The sequence below is a fragment of the Macaca thibetana genome, chromosome 20 (genome assembly GCF_024542745.1).
Source record: "Macaca thibetana thibetana isolate TM-01 chromosome 20, ASM2454274v1, whole genome shotgun sequence".
Taxonomy (NCBI): domain Eukaryota; kingdom Metazoa; phylum Chordata; class Mammalia; order Primates; family Cercopithecidae; genus Macaca; species Macaca thibetana.
Window position 1 is genome coordinate 35,933,445 of NC_065597.1, and position 17,090 is coordinate 35,950,534.

The 17,090-nt window shown below is 41.3% G+C and overlaps 3 protein-coding genes across 7 annotated transcripts in view; 1 reads left to right on the forward strand and 2 right to left on the reverse strand.

The window, feature by feature from the left end:
* The window catches only part of LOC126943900 (metallothionein-2), an 894,508-nt gene that overhangs the window by 651,172 nt on the left and 226,246 nt on the right, over positions 1-17,090 (reverse strand). The window lies entirely within an intron of this gene.
* The window catches only part of MT3 (metallothionein 3), an 892,117-nt gene that overhangs the window by 630,036 nt on the left and 244,991 nt on the right, over positions 1-17,090 (reverse strand). The gene's annotated exons all lie outside the window — the stretch shown is intronic.
* Positions 7,551-17,090, forward strand: part of CES5A (carboxylesterase 5A) — a 120,152-nt gene continuing 110,612 nt past the window's right edge. Inside the window, exons 1-2 of the mRNA XM_050772917.1 lie at positions 7,551-7,738; positions 13,351-13,468. Coding sequence (XP_050628874.1) covers positions 7,697-7,738; positions 13,351-13,468 — 160 coding nt within the window. The 5' untranslated portion in view covers positions 7,551-7,696. The remainder of the gene's footprint in view (positions 7,739-13,350; positions 13,469-17,090) is intronic.

Genomic DNA, 17,090 nt, shown 5'->3' on the forward strand with positions numbered 1-17,090 from the left:
GAGAAGGTCTTCTTCCCACTGCATGGGGTGGTCGAGATGGGTCTTCATTTGCTCTCAACAGGATGGGCCTGGGACAAAGCAAGATTATGTACTTCCTGTGCTAAAGAAATCCTCAGGGTTATGGGGTCTCTTAGCAGGAGCCTTTTGGGTACTGAAGCCAAGTAGGAAACTGGCTTAAGGAAGCCATGCTTATGAAGAGATCCTGGAGCATCAATCCAGACTGTCATATGCTTCTGGTGCAGATGCCAGTTGTCAGGACTTTGTCTCAAGATCTCTGCTCCAGGGACACAAGATGCTGTCCTCCTGAACTCTGGTTTGGCTCCTCAAGCCTCTGATCCAGGCTGCTGATCATACAGTGTTGCCAGAACAACCACTGGAAGGGCCTGAAGTGGGGTCGGAGCATCATTGATAGTGTCTTGAGGCTCAGTTCTTCTTAAAGGTTGAGTGAAGCTCATAGACAGTTTTGGCAAAGTTTTACACCTGCCATAGGTAAGGTGTCAGAGAGGGTTATGTCTGGAGAGAGAAAGAACTAAAGCTAATTTATTCCATTCATTGATCCATTCATTCCAAAAATATTTACTGAGCATTTTCCATATACCATTCCTATTTCAGGGTGCTGCTAGATACTGCAGTGAATAGACAAGCTTCCTGCCCTTGTAAAGCTCCCATTTCAGAAGAGAGACAGATAATACACAAGCAGACATCTCCATGTAGAATGTATCGTCACAGAGTAATGAACCTTATGCAGAAAAGCAAAGGACAGCAAAAGCATAGAGGGTAATGAGATGCATATTTGTAGGCAGGGTGCCTCAGACACCTCTGAAGTGGGCACAATCGAGCAGAGAACAGAACACAGTGAGAAAGCAAACCCCTGGTCTATTTGGAGGAACGGCATTCTAGACGGAGGGAACTTAAGGTGCAAAGACCTTAAGAGGGAAGCGTGATTGCAGTGCCCAAGGAAAATTACAGAGGTAGGTGTGGCTGGATAGGAGCAGGGAGAGAGGACAAGGGGTTAGGAAATCTCATCTCCAGTCCCAGACCTTTAATACCTATCTGTGAACTTGGGCACATCACTTACCTTTTTAAAACCTTCTTAAAATGGAGTTACCTTCCTTTTGTTGTGTTCCTTTTGTTTACCTGGAAGGATGGTTGTTAGTGTTAAAGGAGATCATGTAGGTAAAAACATTTTGTAAACTGTTAAGAAGCAAGCACATAAAAAGAACTATACTTTTTTTTGTTTATTTTATCATTATCCTGGGTATTCAGAAATAACCCATCATGTGTTAACTGATGGTGAAAACACAAGATACAATCTTGGTGAACTGCAAGCAGACTAACTGGTTAAATAGAGTCTTTAAAGGATGTGAAGATAGAAGAAACTGCATTCATGTGGGCTTGGTGTTTTTTCTTTAAGTTCTAGAGGATTCAGCCCCAACTCCCATAAACTTCTGTATCTCCTGGGATTCATGAGACCAGTGGTATTCAGAATAATGGTCTGTACCCTCATGCTTTCCATCTCAAACCAAAATTTCTTTATAATCCCTGAGCTCTATTAAATGAGTCTGGAAAATGATCTTGATTTTCTTGTAGCATTTCAGCAAAGTTTGTGAAGTAAAGGGACATTAGGTCACCCACTGTGTTAGACTATATTACTTGTCCATAATTCTTTCTTTCCTCTATGTCCTAGCCATGGATTATCCATAGCTCTAGTATACCTTCCTGCACTATTGGTTTGGGGCTTGGTCATATGGTTTGCTTTGGCCAATGGGATGTGGGCAGAAGTGACATAGTGCAAGTTCCAAGCTGAGACCTTAAGTGAGTTTCTTCCAGCTCCCTTGTAGCTTCTGCTCTACATTATAAGAACATGTCCCACTCTGAGGGAAGACACAGAGAAGAGATCTGAAACAACCCAAAGCATGGGTCTAGTCTAGTTTGTGGAGCTCTGCTAAGCCTAGTTGAGAACAGTCAAACTAAAGTTGGCCCATGAGTATGAAATGAATGCTTAGTATTGTAAACCATTAGGATTTTGGGATTATTTGTTACACAGCATTATTACAGTAAAACCTGATTCATGCCACTGAAATGACAGTAATATTTTTAAGTCACATCAACCTCTTCTCCAGCCACTTTGATTCTCCAGGGTTACTCTGAGCTATCTGGGGAGCTGCTCAGCCTGCTCTTTGCTCTCTTCTGTGGCTTTCCCTCATTTGTCCACATCAATGACTATTCATTAGGTAGAACAGGATTAAAGAACAACCTCACCAGGTGTGGTGGATCATGCCTATAATTCCAGGATTTCGGGATGCCAAGGCAGGTGGATCATTTGAGGTCAGGAGTTTGAGACCAGCCTGGCCAACATAGCGAAACCCCATCTCTATTAAAAATGCAATAAAATTAACTGAGTGTGGTGGCACATGCCCATAACCCCAGCTACTTGGGAGCCTGAGGCAGGAGAATCACTTGAACCCAGGAGACAGAGGTTTCAGTGAGCCAAGATCATGCCACTGCACTCCAGCCTGGGCAACAGTGACATGCTCTTGCAAACCAAAAACAAACAAACAAACAAACAAAAGAACAGCTTCCATGCGTATCCCCACTACAACACCTAACCCCAAATCTGGCCTGTGTTGATACCAAAAGGAAAATTTTTAAGTTAAGATAGCTTATAGAGCCCTTTGAGATGGAAGACCGGAACTGCAGGTACATCAGTCTCTTACGGCTTCAAATGAGAAATAGTGGTCCCACAGAAAACCATATGCAATTGCAAAGTCACCTTTATGTTTGAAGACTGACTCATATCAAAAGCTTTGAGACTTGGTGAATAAAGAAATAACTTTCCCCTTGTCAGCAACTGCTATCACTTAGGTTTAACAAATACATTCAGAATTTACAGTCCAGTATCTCTGGATATGCCTACCTGATGGAAAGATGAAAAATCTTCAGTGGAGCCTCTAGCTCATTGTAATTAGAAAAGCTTCCCATAAGACAGGCAGAGCAGGGAGAATGTAATATGAAAACCCAAAGGCATAAGAGACCCCTAGACCAGAGAGTCACCTTGGCACCTTCTGGCCTCAATTGTGTCTGAGTCATAAACTCTGGACACCTCAGGGCTGGAAGGGGTTTAAAGATCATCTGCCTGTTCCCTGTCCTAATTCTTGAAACTTCTGAAAGCATCTCTGAGAAGTGCATGTCTATCTGCAGACACTTCCAGCGAGAGAAAACACTTCTTTTCAAGGCTATGTATATCATTTTTAATAACTCTGTGCTGTGGACTGAATGTATTCCCTGACCTCCACCAAGTATGTTAAAACCATAATTTCCAATGTGATGGTATTTGGAGATGGAGGCTTTGAAAGTTGATTAGGTTTAGATGAGATAATCAGGATAGAGCCCTCATGATGGGACTGGTGTCCTTACACAAAGAGGCACCAGAGTGGGTTTTGTGTTTGTGCTCTCTCTCTCTCCTGTTTGACATCTGAGGATACAGCAAGATGGCCATCTGTAAGCCAGGAAGTAAGCCTTTACCAGACGCTGAATTTGCTGGTGCCTTGATCTTGGACTTCACAGCCTCCAGAATCATGAGAATATAAATGTCTGTTGTTTAAGCCACCAAGTCTATGGCAATTTGTTGTTGCAGCCCAAGCTGACTAACACATTCTGGTTGTTAAGCAGTTTTCTCTGCTACCAAGTTTCTCTGTGTGTGTGTGTGTGTGTGTATGTGTGTATCTCACTCTCTCCCAACTCTTCACCAATTTTAAAGGTTTAGAACAGGAGGATTAAGCCTGTAAAGGACTAAACCCTGTAGTAAACTTTTTGGAGCTTTGTGGGCCATAGGGTCTCTATATCAACTACTCAACTCTCACATTGTAACACACAAAAGCAGCTATCAATAATATGCTGTGTTCTGATAAAACCTTATGGACACTGATGATTTTTGCCTGTCACAAAATATTCTTTTTTTGATTTTTTCCAACTATTTAAAAATGTCAAAACCATTCTTAGCTTGTGAGCTGTACAAAAATGTTTTGAGGCAGATTTGGCCCACAGGCTATAGTTTGTTGACCTCTAGCAAAGCTTCTCTCTCTTTTTCAACATAGTCTTCTTTCAATTATGAGTAATTTCTACACCATCTTGGAGACTCATCAAACACATGTCGAGCACCTATTATGGGCCGGGAGCGAGACTGTATCGGGTGATGGTAACATGAATCTGACAATGACATGGTCCCTGCTCCAAGGAGCCTGGGCAGAGGTGGAACTAACTTCAAGGACATCTCTCACCTTCACAAATCCCCAAAGCCCTTAAGGTTGGAGAGATGCCTACCTCCATTTAAACTTTGCTTGAGCCCATTAATTTTGCTCTTGCCTCATGCTCAGTGCACAGTGCAACAGAAGACCAACTTTACCACATTTCTTTTGATTATCTGCTTACCTTTGGCTTTTATGGGTCTATTTTAAGTCCCGTGACTGTGACCTTCTGTTCTTCTAAAGGAGAAGACAAGGAGGAAGACAACACTATCTTTTACTAAGTTAAGTGACTTAATCATGCAAGAGTTACAGGTTTCTGTTCATTTGCAACATAGCGTGCTCCTGGATCACTGCAATAGCAATTACATTCCAACCATCAATATTCCTGGCAATGCAAAGCTTCTCTTGGTTGCTTTCCCCATCTGTGCAGTGCTGGGACCATCTGAAATGGTTCTAAGGAGCTTATGCTGCCCATTTTGGGGAAACAAATGGGTTGGAACTCAGCACCACTGCTAGGGTAGAGGAGTCCCTATGTTAAAGTATTAAATTGCAGTTTTAGTGGAAATTCAAGCTTTTGTGTGATGGTGAAGCAAAGTCAAATGGTAGCATTCACTCTGATTCATAAGCTCTAACCCAATGTTCTGTGGTCTGGAGGCTCTGGATTCAGGATATCAGTCTAGGACAGAGTCTACCCTTCTAGGCTTCCTCTTGACTTTCCTTCCAGGAACCCTCTCCACAGTTTCCACACTCTGCTTCCAAGAGCATCAGATAAATTTCCCTAGTTCAGACATGGAATTAAGAGAATTTTGCCAGCAGAAAACCTCTATCCTGTGGGCTCCCTTTTCTTCCCAAACTGTCCCCATCCTTGACGGGGCTGGCTGTCCTGAGATAAGTAGTAGATCCTGCTCTTTGTTAGTGGGGCTCCACCACACTGCTCAACTCCAAAAAGGGTAATAAGATGTTTAGGTTTATTAAATTCAATAAAAATTTCCAGTATGAATTCATTAGCTCACTCATTCATTTATCCAGTGAACATTCTAGAGAAACTACTGCTTCCCAGGCTTCAAAAGGGACACACAGATGAAAAAGGCTTGGCCCTAGACTCTGGGGTCTTGGTTGGAGGGCAAAAAAATGATTGAACTCGGATGTTACAAGTACCCTAATAGAGGAATAAACAAGACTCCATCAGGCACCAATAGGGGATACCCTCCTGCCATGTGAAGGGCACCATTGCCTAGTTGCTCTGAGGACTGGAGTCCCAGGCTAGGGGGGCTGAAAATCCAGCCAGCTCTTTCTGGCTTACTTTGCAATCCTCACTGCAATAATGGTATGTGTTTCCTAAGGTGGAAAGTCTCATGCAAGTCCCCACCATTAACAGGAATAGGGCTCCCAACATTTACCGTGCTGATTGCAAAGGAAGTCAGGGATCTGCAGCACCAATAGTAACAACAACAGTAGCCGAAATAATAGCTGTTTATGGCGTGCTTACTGTGTTGTGTGCCTGGCACTGTGCTAAGCACCTTAAATGCACTTTCTAATTTAAACTTCACAGCAACCCTTTGTGGCATGTGCTGTTTTCATACAGAAGAGAAAATCAAGGCCAGAAAAGTTAACCACTTGCCCCAGGTCTAAGAAGTGAAACAGTCTAGATTGGACCCAGGCAGCCTGAGTTCAGTGTCTCTGCCTTGTTTGTGGCATCTCTGTAAGGAAATGGAGACAGTCAACTATGTTTTACACATCCCTCCTGTGCTGGGCCCTTTCCATCCAATGTCTCATTTAATCCAAATGACATCCTAGGAGGTGAGTATTAGCTATCCCAGTTTTACAGATAGGACTCTTGCAAGGAAGTGACTTGCCCAAGGCCATGCAGGGCCTTGGGCATTCTTCAAATTTTGACCTTTCAGCCCAATCCAAGAGAGACAAGAGAAGGGGACTCAGAACTGCCCTCAGAACACTTACCATCTCGGCAGGATCTACCTGACATGCCATTCATTCACAACACTTAGCATCCCTCCCTAAGGTCCAGATGACAAAGTGCATTCATTTCCATGACCTTACTATGTGCGGAGACTGTGGAAAACTGGGAATTGTTGCTTGACGGTTGAATACTGGGATTGCGAAGGGAGGAGGAGGTAAATAAAAGGGATCTGGACCCTTGCTACTTAAAGTGTGGTCCCAGACCAGCAACATTGACCCAGCCTAGGTGCTTGATTCCCTGAAGAGTGACAGTTATTTCCAGGGCATGGCACTCTTCCTTGGGCACCAGTAACCAACCTGAGCCCAACTTGGTCCTTTCCCACACGTACCTTGGCGCACACAAGGAGCTCACATCACACTGGTGGAGACCTGGGTTCTACGCAGCAATCCTTCTCACTTGCTGTGTGACTTGGGGCAAGTTCCAACCCCTCTCTGTGCCTTAGTTTCCTTCGGTAAGGGAAAACAACTACCCATACAGTCGTTTTCAATCCTCATGGCCTATTGTTATCTCTTGGGGAGCTTTTAAATAATTCTGATGTCTGAGGCTTATAGCTAGAAATCCTGATTTAATCAGTGTGGCATGAGGCCCAGGAATTGGTACTTTTAAACCTTTCCCAGCTCGTTACCTTGGTTTTGGGTTTTTTGTTTGTTTGTTTGTTTTTTGAGGTAGAGCGAGACTCTGTTGCCCAGGCTGGAGTGCAGTTGTGCAATCTCGGTTCACTGCAACCTTCACCTCCTGGGTTCAAGTGATTCTCCTGCCTCGGCCTCCTGAGTAGTTGGGACTACAGGTTTGCACCACCATGCCCGGCTAATTTTTGTATTTTTAGTAGAGACAAGGTTTCACCATATTAGCAAGGCTGGTCTTGAACTCCTGACCTCAAGTGATCTGCCCTGCCTTGGCCTCCCAAAGTGCTGGGATTACAGGCATGAGCCACCACGCCTGGCCCCAGCTCATTACTTTGTATAGCCAATGTTGAGAACCTGAAAGCCAAATCACTGGTTTTTAAAAATCTGGATGTGTCAGCATTTGCTGCTCTTGAGGCTTCAGACACCCAGGCCCACCCAGACCTTCTGAGTTAGAATTTCCTTGGTGTGTGGAGGGGCTGGACATGAATATGTTTAATAAGCTCCCAAGGTGATGCTGACATACCAAAGCTTCAGAACTCCCCGAATCAATGGCCTCTGAGGTCTCTTTCAGCTCTGATTCTGAGGTCCTCCCAGTCAATGATTTCTTTCTTTCTCTCCACGCTGGAGCTGCCCGTTCATGGTAAGCAGAGACGTCATCAGCTTGTAAGCTGCGCTTCAGTGTCCCCTGAGAATGCAGCCAGCTGGCAACAGTAGAGGAAAGTGGTGAACTCATTTGACTTTTCTTTATCAGCTGTACCATGTACATGATGTGCAAGAGGACTGGGGCTCTGTGTCAAGGCCAGCTGGGATGCTGAGGTTTTGTGTTAGGACCAAGGGTGAGCCTGATGGCCGTTCTGGTTTGCCCTGCTCCATGCCATGTCCTAAAGGTGAGTATTAGCCACAGGGTGCTACTGCCTGGACCCCAGTCCTAAACCCACTGAATGAGAAAGATGAGCCTTAGAGTAGATGTGGATTTACCCACCCAACTTTGTCTCTCTGGGTCAGCCCCAAGATAGGCTAGATAGATACCCTGACTGCCAGGAGAGCCCAGGGCTGGGCTAAAGACTGAGAGGCAGGCTTGGAGCAGGCTCCATGCTGAGCTCTGACTCTGCCCTGTCTTAGAGAGGCCATCCTGGTATCTCCTTTCCTCCATGCGGCATGTGGCGATTTAATGGCAGTGAAATTTATTGTGGGTAATGGAGTGTCAAGCTCCTTATTGCTAATGGATGATTTCAAATGTGCAGAAAGATTTATTAAGTAAGTCAAGCATACGCCTCCAAGAGAATATTACTGTGAGTGAAAACAATTATATAGTTAAACAAGGAGGAAAAAAAATTTAAATTCTTCTTTAAAGGTCTCTTTAAATCAGTTTAAATGTGTGATTTTTAAAAGATGGGGGGAATTAGTTTCAGCAAATTACTCATCAATTTTTTTTTTTTTTTTTTTTTTCAGCAGGAAACCAACAGCCCTACTTGGCTTCCATTTAAAAAAGTTACTTATTGGTGTTTGAAAAAGAAGGAAAAAAAAAAAAGTTAAAGAAGTGACTTTGGTAGCCTCTTGCGGTTCTCAGGTTCTGATTTATGTGGTGTATACTGAGCTCTCCCTGGGGCAGAAGGAAGGGGTCAGGGAAGCAGCAGCCAGAGCTGTCATTCAGAGAGGAGGATCGGGGATGTCTAACTGGTATTAGACAATGCATCAGAGCTTTAGAGTTGGAAGCAACTTTGGAGAACATTTGGACAATTTCCTTGTGCATGTGGAGAAGCTAAGGTCCAGAGAAAAAAAGGAACTTTTCCAAAAACCCACAGATGGTAGATTGCAAAGCTAGAAGCCGGGCTTTGCCATTGCTCTCTCCATGCAATGGGAATAATATTTGTCTCAGGGATGTCCAGAGGAGACAAGAACCCAGGGAAAGTACTTTGGAAAGTATATATACTTAGTCCCTGGAACGGATGATATGTGGAAGAGATTGGCTGGGAGCCTCCATGGTGGGTTCATTTTTGTGAGAGGCCTTCCCCCTACCCTCGGTCACTTCAGCAGTTCTGCAGCCAGGACTGTAGCTGGCTGAGGTTCCACACCTCTCTCCCCCACCAAAGTGAGGAGAGGCACAGGCAGCCACAAGCCCCTGACATTTTCCTTGAGATGGTGACAGCTGGTAAGACTTTTGACTAAAGGAATAAAGAGCAAGCAGGCAAAAAAAAGTTACTGTGTTAAAAGTGGTTTAAAAATGTTTTGCACCATCTGTTTGGCCACCCTGGTTTTTTGGGGCATGTGTAGGGGGAGAGACCTGTCCTCTCCCACTCCTGAGCTTCACCTCGGTCTCAGGACCGACCATGAGAAGTTTTAGCATGTCTCTAGGCTTTGTTTTCCACGTTCCTCCAATTTTCTTTCTGCTCCCTTCCCTTTGCTTGCAATGTATGCTCTCATTCTGCTTCCGGAAAAGATATTTTCTTAATTGCTAATGAAATACTGAACCTGCAAAGCCCGGCACATTTGGATCCACAAGCAGGTGTTTGATTTTGGCCTTTGCTGTCTGAGCTTGGTTCTACTGTAAGGGAAATAGAACCTAAAAAGCAGGTATTGAAAGACACATTTTGAATGTTCACATATGGGAGCTAAAAATTAAAACAATTGAACTCATGGAGATAGAGAGTAGAATGATGGTTACCAGAGGCTGGCTTGGGCAGTAGGGAGCAGGGGAAAAAGTGGGGATGATTAATGGGTGCCAAAATATAGTTAGACAGAATGAATTTGTGCTAGTATTTGATAGCACAACGGGCTGACTATAGTCAACAATAATGTATTGTGTATTTAGAAATAACTAAAAGAGTGGAATTGGAATGCTTCTAACACCAATAACTGATAGATGCTTGAGGTGATGGACACCCCAATTACCCCGATGTGATTATTACACATTGCGTGCTTACTTCAAAACATTACATGTACCCCACAAATATATACATCTACTATGTACCCATAATAATTAAAAATTTAAAAGAAAATATCATTTGAAGCAAAATAATAAGAAAAACTAAAAAGCAGAACAAACAAAACCAGGTATTTAAGCTCTACTCCACCTAATAACATCACAACTGGGTTTCCCTTAACGTCCTAACTCTTTATACCACTTCTGCTGACATTTCTTATGAAATTTGTCGGAGGTATTTTTCAGTTTTTTTTTCTTTTGCGAATAGAGTTATGAAAATAAATATTCTACACAGTTATTGCTATGCTACTTTAAAATTATTAATTTTGTGTGTTGATTTTATATCTAGTCAACTTGTTTAAATCACATTTGGTTCTTGTGGGTTTTTCTGATAGATGGTTATATTGACTGCAAATACTAACAGTTTTGTCTCTTTCTCTTCAGAGTTACATTTCTTATTTTCTTCTCTTGTTTTTATGTAAGCTTTCAGGGCAATATTGAAAAGTGATAGTGATTATAGACATCTTTGCCTGGTTGCTGATTTTAAAAGGACTGTTTCTGATATTTTACCATTAACTATGATGTATACTGTGGGTCTATGGTATAAAAACATTACAAATTGAATTTGTTAGTTTTAATCAGAAATTGTTGTTAAATTATATTAAATTTTAGCATCAGTTGACAGTATCTATTGAGATGATTTTACTCTAGTGAGGAACATCAGTTGCTTTCTAATGTTGGACTATTCTTACATTTTTTGCTCCTAATACCTTACTAGTTTTGACTTTCTAATACTTTAGATAGAATTTTTGTATCTTTGCTCATAAATAATACTGGCTTGTTCCTTTCATCCATGTTTTCCCCGCCCACTGTTGGTATTTGGTTATGGTAGCCACATGGAATGAGTTAGAGTAGCTTTTATCTTCTTCCATGCCCTGCATAGTATATCACATGGGATTATGGATTTTTTGAATGTTTGCTAGAACTTGACCATAAAGTTTCTCACTTTGGTGCACTTTAGTGGGGGTAGATCTTAAATTACTATTTCAATTTTTTATACGATTATTGGTCTTCCATGATTTTCTCCTTGAACCAATTTTTGTGATTTATTATTTATTGTGATTTATTGTTTCCCAGGAAATTATTCATTCATTTAGATTTTAAAATATTTTGGTCTAAATTCTCTTTAATTTAAAATGTGCTTTGTATGTTATGTCTCTATTATGTCTTAAAGTTGTTGATTTTTGTGACCATTACTCACTCTATTCTCACTCTCAGTCTTGCCACAGGCTGTTCTAATTTATTGATATTTTCAAAGAAACAGTTTTTAGTTTTATTGATCTATACTATTGATTTTTTTGTGTTCTAGTTAATTTTTGCATTTTATCTTTATTAATATCTTCCTCTAATTTCATTGAGCTTATTTTGTTTTTCTCTTTCTAACTTCTTGAATTAAAGAGCTTATTGACTTTGCTTTCAATTTTTTCCTCATTTCTAAGAACTTTATTTGAGACTATACATTTTCATGAGTTAGGTATATATCTCAGGTTTTTGATATATGGCCTCTCCTTGTTATTCATTTCTAAATAGTAATATTTTTTTCTTTGCTAACCTAAGAGTTATTTAAAAAGTATTTAGCATGTTCAGGTGCATAGAATTGTTTGGCCATTTTTTTGTTATTAATTTCTAATTTTATTACATTTTGTCCCAGAAGGTAACCTGTCTGACTTCTTTCTAATGAAGTTTGTTGAGATTTCGTTTGTGGCCTACTACATGAGTAATTTTTTTTTTAATGTTCCATGTGTGACTGAAAATAATGAAGTCTCCTTTTCTTAACATCTATGTCTATTAGATCACACTGTAAAATTATAATATGTATGTTCTTCAAATTCTCTCTAACTGTCCCTGATCCACAGCTACTTGATCAGGTGATTTCTGAGAGGTGAATAACAAGGTCTCTTACCATGATTGTAGATTAACACTTTCTCCTTGTATATCCTTCAGTTTTTGCTTTCTGTATTGAAGCTAAGTTACTGGGTGCATAAAAGTTCATAGGTGAGATATCTTCTCTATTGATGTTATATTTTATCAACATGGATACTCCATCCCCCTGCTTCCTTTCATTGTTCTTTTCCTTGAACTCTATTTTGTTTGATATTATTACAGCTTGGCTTTCCTTTTCTTAGAATTCGCACAACATAGTTATTTCCATTATTTTATTTTTAACCTCTCTGTCTCATTTTGCTTTAGGTGTATCTTACAAGCATCACGTATCTGGATGTTAGTTTCTAAATCTAAGATTTTCCACTTAAATGACTTTTCATTTCATTTTTTTCTTCTATAATTGTTTGAAATTATTCATCCTATTTTTTATCGCTAACCCATAGATTGATGCATTGATGCATTTTAAGAGACATACTGATATTTAGAGTCAATCACTTCCTAGATCCTCCCAGCAAAAAATATCAAAAACTTTTATTTCTTTACAGCTTACTTTCTCCTATTACTCTCTTTCTTCTCCAGCCTCCAGAACTGTGAGGACATAAATTTCCATTGTTTAAACTCCCCAGTCTGTGGTATTTTGCCATGGCAGCCAAAGTTGATTAATCTGTTTTGTTTGTTGGAAGAATTTTCTCTTCTTCCTTGTAAATTTTTCCAAAAAAAGCTTAAGTGTGGGTCTTTTTATTTTACTTACTCAGCAGTTGATAGATCCATTCAATCTAAAGACTACCATCTTTTGTTTTCAATCTAAAGACTTCCATCTTTTTTTTTCTCTGCCTCTTAATTATTTCTTCTCCACTCTTATTTGCAATTTCTGGAATTCCTATTAAATGGATTATCATGCTGTTGGATTCATTCTCCATTTCTCTTTACTTTTTTCTTAACTTCCATCTGTGTTTCCTTCTGTGTTCTCTTTCTGGGAAAAGTCCTTGGTTGAGTTTTCCAGCTTAGTAATTTTCTCTTGGTTTTTTATCTATTCTGATATTCAGCTCATATATTGATTTTTTTAAAATTTCAATACTCAAGTTTGTAATTTCCAAGATCTTCATCTGATAATTTTGTATGTGTGCTACATTCCCTTGCATCAGAATACTGATTAGACTTTTATAAAGTATTTTCTTATTGATTCTATTAATTCTTTCCATGGGAATTTAGTTCTTCAGTTTGTTAAATTTAGTTCTTCATGTCCAATTTAGTTCTTCAGATGGTTAAATTTAGGACTTTTTTTTCATAAGGTTGATTTTCTTCAGAACCCCAAGCAATCATCCTATCAGTCATCCTTGGGTACTCCTGCTGCCTTGGATGTTGGTACTCCTTCATTTCTTGTAGCAGGTCTCTTCTTTGTGCTCTTGGGATGTGGTTTCCTTCTTTAGTCTTCTCCATCTGCCTTTCCCTTTCAGTCATTCCTAACTTTTTAATCCACCGGGGGTACCCTTTTTTTTTTTCCTACACTGTTATGGATTTTTATTATTGTATGTTGTTATATTCTTACTTATATACTGTACTGGTTATATTATATTTTATTTATATTATTGTTATCATCAATGTTTATTATTATTATTTCTTTTTTTCTAGGAGTTTAGGATAAGAAGGGGAATGTGGAGATTGTGCCTGGTTCACTATTTTTATCCAACCTCCTCAACTTTGTATGTATTGAATATTGATGTTTTAAACCACAGTTCCAAAGATGAGAGTGAGTGGTTTGACTAGAAGTTACCAGGGTTGGGTCTGCCCTTTGAGTCTGGCCAACAGCTGCACTTGCAATCCATGGTTCCATTGGTAGCATCCTTCCACCGGGAATTCCATTTGTGTTTATTTTCATTGTCAAGATATTCTTATCTTGCCTCACCTCTGAATGGAAAGCTTGTGAACTCAGATGGGTTTGCCATTTGCTGACCAGCCATGAATTATTAGTGCAGGAGAAGAGATGGTCATAACAAACTCAGCCTGCTTCTTCATGTCTGGCATGAGGGGATGTGTTGGGCGTTGTGATGTGCCACCTAGATCTGCTTTTAGGAATGAAGGACATATTTCCTCAGCTGCTGGCAGTGGTACAGCTCACAGCTCTCTGCCCTTTGGGGATTGCCTCAGATAAAAGAATGGCTTTGCCCCCCGTGGCCAGCAGCCCACTTTCTCAGCCTTCTGCCCCAACTCAGGCAGTTCTGAAGGATCACCTCATCTTCAGAACTCCCCATGCTTCTCTGACACTGCATTGCAGCTCACTGTCTCCCTCTTCCCAATCTGCCTCCTCCCCTTTATTCCACTGGCAGTGACCCCAAGATCAACTCCCTAATAAACCTCATGCCTGCTAAACTTCATCTCAGGGTCTGCTTCCTGTGGATCCCAACCTATGATCAAGCATTTACTGAAAATTACTACATGTATCAGAGCAAAGCACCATTGTGGCTATATTTGGCTACAGAAACCCTTAAACCTGCCCTGGGATTGGGGAAAGGAGCTACATATGGCCAGCCAGAAAGTATGGGGAGGCAACAGCCCCTTACACACGCATTTTGATTTGCCCACCCAAATCCGCTCCTTCTGCAACAGTCCCCAACTCAGAAAATGGCAACTACATCTATTCAGTCAGTCAAGACAAAAATCTTGGAGTCATTTCTGACCTCAAACTCTAACACCACATTAATCTAATTCATCAGAGAATGGGCTCAGCTTTACCATCCAAATTGATCCTAAATCTGACCCTTTCTCACCACCTGAAATGCCAGCCCCTGGGTCCAGCCACTATCACCATCCCTAACTTGGATTACAGCAATTGCCGCTGTGAAAGGAAAATAAAATCTTGAGACCCTCAACTCAACACGTCAAGGGAAAAGTTAAGCTTGGAGACCAAGTAACTCAAAAAACTTGCCTTTCCTTTTGTTCCTAAATAGCTGCAAGATAGAAGGCCACATGTCTCCCCAGGGGGCCTCCCTTACCCTGACAATGTAAATTAACAGCTTATCTTTATGGTACAGGACAAGAGGAGACTAGAAATTGTACCCCCTTTCCACCGCCTACCCCGAGATGAATTTATATTCGACTTCTTCCTGTACTCTGTGTTTACTTTATCTTATGTAAAGTGCAGATTAACTGAGCGCGAGACGAATACATAATTGACTGTTCCTCTGCCCCCTCCTTTTCACATGCAACATGTGGATTCAAGGAGTGCTAATCAAAGCCTCAGAAAAATGTGACCATATCCTCCGTCTTTTTTTTTTTTTCTCCTTTCCCTGCCTGCCTGTTTTTTTCCCTGTTAAATATTGAAGTCCTTAAAATCATCCCTGGAAAAAGTATGAGCCACAGATCCTATTGTGGTTTGTGTCTCTTTATCCCAGGCACGTCCTCAACCTGGGCAAAATCAACCTCTAAATTGATAGACATCACTTTTTCTTTCTCTTTTTTCTTTTTTATTTTTTTTGGCTTTCAGGTTCCAAACTCTTAGCCCCTACAATCTATTCTCAACATAGCAGTCAAAAGGATCTTTTAAAACCAAAGTCCATTCTTGTGTCTCCTTGGCTTAGCACTCTCCAATATTTTCCATCTCATTTTAATCAAAACTCCTAGCCCTTCCATGGCTCCCAAGGCTCTTTATGATCTGGCCCTCCCCTGCTGTCCTGCTGACCTTTCCTACCACTACTTCCCCCTTGCTCACCCCAGTCCATGCCAAGCTTGTTCCTGACCTACTTGAAGTTCTCCCTGCTGAAAACACCGAGATATCTTCATGGCTCCTCCCCTCACTTCCTTTAACTTCCATTTCAAATATCCTCTTGTCTGAGACCTTCCTTCACCACCCAATCAATGACACTAACCTCCTCTCCCTACAACCCCAACTTTGGCACTAACCATCTCCCTTGCCACGTTTATTTTTTCTCATAGCACTTATCACCATGCAATGGAGTTCCTTGTTCATCTAGTGTGTTCCTCCTCCAAGCAGAATGGAAGCTTTATGAAAGTGTTTTGTTCACTTCTTTGTTCCTAACATCCAGAACAGTGCTTAGCACAGAGTGGATGCTAAATAAATGTTTGTCAAATAAATGAAATTTTAATTTCCTGACTGTTTAGGAGAATCTCAGATGGGAAAATTGCTTAGGCACAGATAATATTCCTCATTCTGCTTCTTACTTGCCTAATGACCTTCCATAAGCCCCTTTTCCTATCAGGCTATCAGGAAGCTGAGGGGGTGGGACAAGATAGTCACTCAGTGTCTCTTCTCCATCTGATCTTTTGCTGAAATTGTGATTTGTTTGATGCAAACAACCTGGTGTGACATTACTGCAACCGTTTTTCTACTGCTTAAGTGAATTCCAAATGAAGCCCAGCTCTAGCTTCCCCAGCATCCCTCCCTGGTGTCATTCCAACTGCAGGATACTGTCCCCAAGTACTTGACTCTCTTTCCATTTTAACCTTCCCATGCCCCTTCTGTGTTCTGTGACTTGTTTTGGTCTCACATTGGGCAGATTGTATGTCATTACCCTTTGCTCTGGTCAATGGGATGTGAGCAGATGTGAAGTCAGCAGCAGCTTGAAATAGACTTGAGTGGTGAGCTTGCCCTCTTGGGCTTCTTCCATCACAATAAGAGAAACATGTCTTGGCTAGCCTGGTGGTCCAAGAAGAACTGAGGGATATTTGGAGCACCTGGATCAAACCGAAGGCCAGAGCCAAACTCAGCTGAGCCCAGGTGAGATCAGCAGAGCTGCCCCAGTTAACCCACATATGTATGAGTGAGAATAACTGAATGCTGTAAGCACTGAGTACTGGGGTGCTTTGTTATGTGGCATTCTTACGGCAACAGCTGACTGATACACCAGTCTTCCAAAACTCAACCCAAGGTACATACTCTTCCAGAAAACATTCCCTAAGCCCAAGGGCATGGCCTAACAGTGAGAATTTCAGGTCTGTTTCAGGTTAGTGAGGTCAGCTGCTTGCAGGAACTGAGAGACTGCAGCAGAAAGAAGGAAAAATGGGCAGCCAATATTGCTCAGTTGTGCCATTTGATGACTCTGCAAACAGAAAGAACAAGGATCGAAAGGATTTATAGTACGAGCTGATAGAATGGAGCTGGGGCTGGCTTTGTGCCTTGCGGCTTCTTTCCCATTTTTTTCACAAAGCTCCTCACCAGGACACAGGAGCTGGTAACCCTGTCCTTGGCCTGAAATGTGGTTCCACCTACGACTTCTGGGTATATCAGACTGGGGCAACAGGGCACTGTTATTCTGACAGTGAACATTACACCTTTCCAAATGGATATTGCAGAAATTTAGAATTGAGTCTTGTCAAAACATCCTGATTTGCATATTAGGAAAGTCAAGGGAGAA